The sequence below is a fragment of the Alligator sinensis genome, unplaced genomic scaffold, assembly GCF_000455745.1.
Source record: "Alligator sinensis unplaced genomic scaffold, ASM45574v1 scaffold109_1, whole genome shotgun sequence".
NCBI lineage: Eukaryota > Metazoa > Chordata > Crocodylia > Alligatoridae > Alligator > Alligator sinensis.
In genome coordinates, this window is record NW_005841852.1 from 5,428,041 (window position 1) to 5,434,040 (window position 6,000).

At 40.0% G+C, this 6,000-nt stretch overlaps 1 protein-coding gene across 1 annotated transcript in view; it reads right to left on the reverse strand.

The window, feature by feature from the left end:
• Positions 1-6,000, reverse strand: part of KCNMA1 (potassium calcium-activated channel subfamily M alpha 1) — a 527,746-nt gene that overhangs the window by 239,729 nt on the left and 282,017 nt on the right. Inside the window, 1 exon segment of the mRNA XM_025212980.1 lies at positions 5,477-5,586. Within this exon segment, the coding sequence (XP_025068765.1) occupies positions 5,477-5,586 (110 nt within the window).

The following is a 6,000-nucleotide window of genomic DNA, read 5'->3' on the forward strand; positions in this document are numbered from 1 at the left end:
TTCTGGCAGGGGGGAGAGATTTTTTTTTCAGAGAGAGGACCAAGACACCCAAGTATTATAAGCTGATCCAAAGCCCAGTCGAATCAGTGAGCTTGTCTATGGACTAAACTGGAATGCATTTCCATTAAAAACAATACACAACACTATTTTACAGTGGGGAAGAACAGTGGTCCACAAAAATCAGCTCCTCCAAACCGAAGCAACAGTGTCTTCAAATAAAAAAACTGAAAAAGAATCCATGAGTGTGGAGGTAGGCCATCAGGTTACCATTTAAAGATAAACGGGTAATCCCCGGTGATCAATAAAGTGTCTGGCTGTGAAGGGGCAGGGCCTTGCAAACCCATAAATAAATTGCAGTACACATTTATGAACTTATAGAAACTATGGGTGATGATACACATTTAAAGAAACCTCAGTTTGCAGGTGATATTCAAATGGGTTCATGGTTCACTGTGAGTTTTAACTGTTCAGTTAAGCCAGCAGTAATTGACAAGGGTGAGGTGAGGCAATAAGTAGGTGAGCAAAGAAATTTGCTTCTAGAAGCACTGATTCTCAGAGACTGTCACTCAGTAGATGGTGAGAATAACAGCCAAACTGGGTGCCTTAACTAGCAGTACAATTACCATTAAAAAAACCTGAATCTAAGCTAGGGTTCCATATTCATTTTTTATCTGTAACTTTGAGTTGCAATATTATCTCAGATTATAAAAGCATGGAGCAGGTTACAAACTCACAGAGTTTGAAATGGCAGAAAATATTTGTATCACTGTGTGAGTTTTCCACAGACATAACTACTGGTAGACAATGATATTGTAGGAATATGAGTTATTATAATATTAACTTTTGCGTATTGCAACAATAGCTATGGACCACAACCAGGCTGAGTTCAACTGGCCTTCTACAAACAGAAAAAAAAAAGAAGCCACTATCCCTAACAAAGAATCAAAGCTAACTCTTTCTTTGCAAATGTAGGTAATGTATTCCAGGCTAGAACTAAAGTGAAATGGTACTCTTTATTTCATATTTAGCTAAGTTTCATAAACAGATGTGATAGGCAGATAAGTAAAGAGGGAGTTTCATATGTTAATTATTAAGTTTTCATGTCCTTTATATATTCTTAAACTTATGCATAAGCCTGTCATCATATAGTTTTTTCTCTAGCTAATATGAATGGAATGGTCAAGCACATGGTTTCTGTTAGAAGCTGCAGTTTTACTATTCAACTGATTAGGAGTATTCATCACAGAGTATCCAAGGTAGTGTCGCAGAAACAAAAGTAATACTGGCCATGTCTACACGAGGTGCTGGCTGTGCAGTAGCTCGATACTACTGTGCAGTTGCATCACATGGCAACAATTGCGATGTGATGCTATTGTGCAGCAGCATCACAAAAAAGACATTCGTTGGCATTACTGTACAGTAACTTGGGTTACTACGTAGTCATTTAGTACTTGTTTATACAAGTTCTAAGATGACTGTGCAGTAATGACTGCACATTTAGTTAGTGTGCAGTCATGAGTGTGCACTAACACAGTTAGTGTCTCATGTAGAAATGGCCACTGATGCTGAACAAGCAACAGGTAAAGTACTGCCCAGTAGATAGCTATGCGAATTGTCTTTAACAACTTGGTATTAGACAATGATTGCTTCTTCACAGTATTAGACACTGTAGTTATTTTGTACACTAAGGAGAGACAGATTCCATAGATACATTTTGTCTTTTTAATGGTAACTACTGTGTATATTCTCAACACCTCAACCTAGTAATGAAAGTAAGAACTGAGAGAATCACCATGACATACAAGAACTGCAGCACAAACAGTATGCAGTTAGGATTTGAGAAAACCAATGAAGAGATAAATTAAAGCCTTAATAAAAAAAAAAGCAAAAATGTCCTACACCTCTGAATCTCTGCATTTTCCCAGTGTTGTGTGTCCTTACTTAGATTGAATAATAGCGATGTGGCAATATCTGTCTAAAATCTTGCCCCTCTCTTTCAGCAGGCAAACTTTCTGCCCTGCACTGTAGTTACTGCCTCTAAGGGTATATATAAGGATTTCTATTAGAGGAATTGTGGTCCACTGGTAGAAAGTATATATGTGTGCTCAAACATTTTTTACCGGACAAAAACTGGTGGGTGGTCCAGTAGAAACTTCTGTCTCATCCGAAGTGGTGCAAATTGCCCTGGTAGAAACGCTACAGGAGAAATAAATGCTTGTACACTTACCCTATTGATAGACACTTCCATGCTGTCCTGTGGCATCCTAGCATGCACTCTGCCCTCCCCACTAGTTCAGGGAAACAGTCTGTAACATGCCAGACTCCATTGCTCTGGCTGAAGCACAGACAACCCCCTTCCTGTCAGCCCAGGAGTTGGGAAAGCCCAGCCCTCTCTACAGTCCCAGAGCTGTGCAGATGGGGGAAATGATCCAACAGCACCCATCCTGATCGGAATTCTACAGGCCCCAGACACCATGTCATTCCCTGAGCCCCCTGACTGTCCTGCAGACCTCAAATTTGACACTGCTGTCCAAGGTCCATGAACCTCACACAGACCCCAAACACCATGCCATTTCTTCAGCCAGATCTCCCACCAACATGGACTGGTCCCTCTGCCCAGCCTTTACCTTTCCCAGAAGTCCTGTACCTTTCCCAGAGGCCATTCCAACCTACCCCACTTGGAATGGCCTGCATGGTTAGTCTGTGTCAGGGGGTTATGTTCCTGGTGGGGTCCTGTCAATGCTCTGGGGATACAAAGGATGAGGTCTGGTGGATCTAATGTCCTAGCTCCAGCAATGGTGGTGGGGATGCAACTCCACAAACACCATGGACAAAGCCCTGCACTGTGTCCAGGGCCCTAATTTTGTTAAAATTATATTTTAGATTCTCTGGGCCACAACAAGGAACAGCTACTTTCACAGCATAGGAATTTTGCTTATCGGCATATGGAACTTCCAGTGCCATGACCTCCCGCCCCAAGCCCAGCCCCTGCTGAGAAAAGCCCAGTGCAGCCCTGGCTCCAGCCCGCAGCTGCCACCCTGTGCAAGAGCTGCCCTGCACTCCCGTACATGCCCCACCCTCCTGGGCTGTGTACAGTAATGGGAGCCACTCCCCGCCAACAAGCCATGATTCCGTCCTGCACCCACCCCACCTGGGCAGCGCCTGCCCCCTCCCTCACCATAGGGGGCATTGATCTGCACCCCGCCCCATGCCCCTTCCCTCATCCCTCCCCTTCCACCACAACAGACTTACCAGCTGCACACAGTTGTATCATAAATCAGATTAGTATCAGCCAATATGCCTCCTTAAATATTGACCATTGGTATCAGCTCTCAAAATCTCTTGGTGCACTCCTAGTCTCCATAGAACTTAATGCTATTTCTACACCTTTCTCTTGCCAGTTGTCTGAACTAAATGGCATACAGAATCATTTTCCTGGCTTGTCTAAAAGCTGCCAAGCTAGTAATCAAGACCAACAGCCTGCAAGAAAAGCACATGACCTCTAGTTACAGCAATATTTGCTGCATGTAGTTTTAGCTCCATACATGATTAAAGAAATTGCTCTAAAAGTCTGTAAATCTACAGATAGTTGATTACACCCAGAGTTTCCATTAATCTTTCTTCCTCTTCACAAACTAGTTTAAAGCACATTTTGTGTCCTTTGTGTCTTCTTAAAATTGAATAGTCAATTCTTACTGTAATGAAAATACTTATGCGCCAAGCTCAATGATATACAACACTACACTCTAATTACCACTGTGCTTTAATTAACCTGAACTGAATAGTGTTATCATTAAACTGCTAGTAAGTTTGAGTTATAGTGTTTTCTTTAATTTAAACTAGAAAACACAGATAATTAAGCCTCCAGATAATCAAATGCTTGAGGAGAGCTCCAATGTTTTGGGATGTTCCTAAATCTCATTAAATGTCCTTCTTTATTGATTATTCTAGCTCAGCTGTATCATCATGTTAAATGAATGATAGCTTTATGTTAAATTCATTCTCAATCACATTTTTCTAGGAACCATATGGAAATGCGGCTGTGTTTGATAACAGGTTTTGCTGGGAGATTTTTCATGAACTGGGTTAATGTGGGCTAAGCATGATTCAGTGGTTTAGAGAATTGTAAAGCACTTCTTGGACTTCTTTGCTGAGCAGTGTACAGAGCAGTTTTTCCTTTTAAGAAGCAAGGCCAGTTAAGGTGTTGCCAGCTAAGGACATTTTAGGACTTCTTTCTTAAACAGAGTAGTCCCCAGTTGTAGTTTGGATTTGTTTAAACAGAGAAGCTCAAAAAATCTAGTTTAGAAGCAACTTTGCTGTTTATTATTCTTTCTTTCCCACTTCTATATTTTGTCTTATGTATGGTGATATTATCCCACAGAAGCAAGCTGAGAGAGCCTCGAAACTGAGTCAATAAGAGTTTTAGGCCTAAGAAGCTTCATTGTGTAATGGATAAGACATTGGGCTGGGGGGAAGAAGCCCTGAATATGTACTCTGAGCTTTCATGCTGAGCTGTAACATGATCTTTGGCAAGTCATTTCACCTTTGACTGCCTTTAAGTAGTCTTACCTACTTAAAATACAAGGGCTGGGAATACTGCTTATTGTGCATTTGTGTAGTACCTGGAACAGCGGGGTCTGAAGCTCAGTTTGAGCCTCTTGACACGACTATAGCAAAAACTAAAAACAACTATAGAAGATGTAGATATTTGAGGGATTAAACTATCATGAAAATGTTTGGGGGTAGGGATGGCTATCATTACAGCATTGTGCACATGCACTTCTCAGAAAAATAAAAGGTTATTCAGCCCCTAATAATAAGACTGTATAAAGCACTAAATTATGGCTATACATACAATGTCACTCATATCACCCTCTCATAATGAACTGGACATATTTTCTTTGGCAGAAGTTTTTTTTTGTGCAAAGTGTTTTGCAAGCAATTCCATAAAGTGCTGTATGCTAATCTGCCTACAGTATATATGACTTCATTACATCTGCTTAGATGAATGAATAATTTCCTTGCTATGGGGTAAGAGCCAAGAGGTGACGTTGACAGACACCATGCAAAGAATGGGAACCATTAGAAGAAACAATAGGACATCAGTTATGAGTAAATAACTCTCTTTAAATGGATTGCTGATTCATTTTTTCAGCAATCCTAGAATGTAGTCTTTCATTTATGTTCACTTAGTTCCAAGTCTCTTTAGAAAACAGACATTAAAATGTTTGGAATACTTCCATGCTGTGATTGCTTTAATGTTTATATTACTGGATCCTATCTGATGAAGCAATGATACTGGAATGGCAGCAGAGCAGAGGTGCCTCCTTTGAAAACCTTTGATTTCACTTGAAAGGAGGCAAGGATTATATGTCAGTTTACACACACACACACACACACACACACACATATATATATATATATATATATATATATATATAGACACACACACACACACATATATATATCTACTTACTCACAAACTGCAGGGAAGGACAGACCCACAAAGGCACTAGATAGATATTCTGTATACATTTCATTTGAGACTCCTTCCAGATAGTATTTCTGCCATGTATCCTCTTCAATCTAAGAAAAGAAAATATAAACACCAATTTTGTAGCAAGAACCACTTTCGGTGAAAATATACCTGATTAAACATGAATCAGTTTTTAACTTATTGAATTGGGTATCATAACCAATTTTGTTATCAATTAATAATGCTGTTGACAGGACTCCATGGAATTCCAATAAATTATGTTGAAGTTGTGTAACAAATAAATGGACAATGAAAAATAAAAATTAAGTATTTCTATATTTTGATTTGCTTTGACATGGTGGTAGGCACATTGCAATAGTGACTGAATTGAGGCTGCAGCAACAGATAATGGGGGGGAAAAAATCACAATTCTGCTTCATGAAACTGTGAATCTATGTCAGCACATTTTAGGAACTGGCCATCATTTGCTTCTATTTTCCTTCCCCAGCACCCATCACACTGGT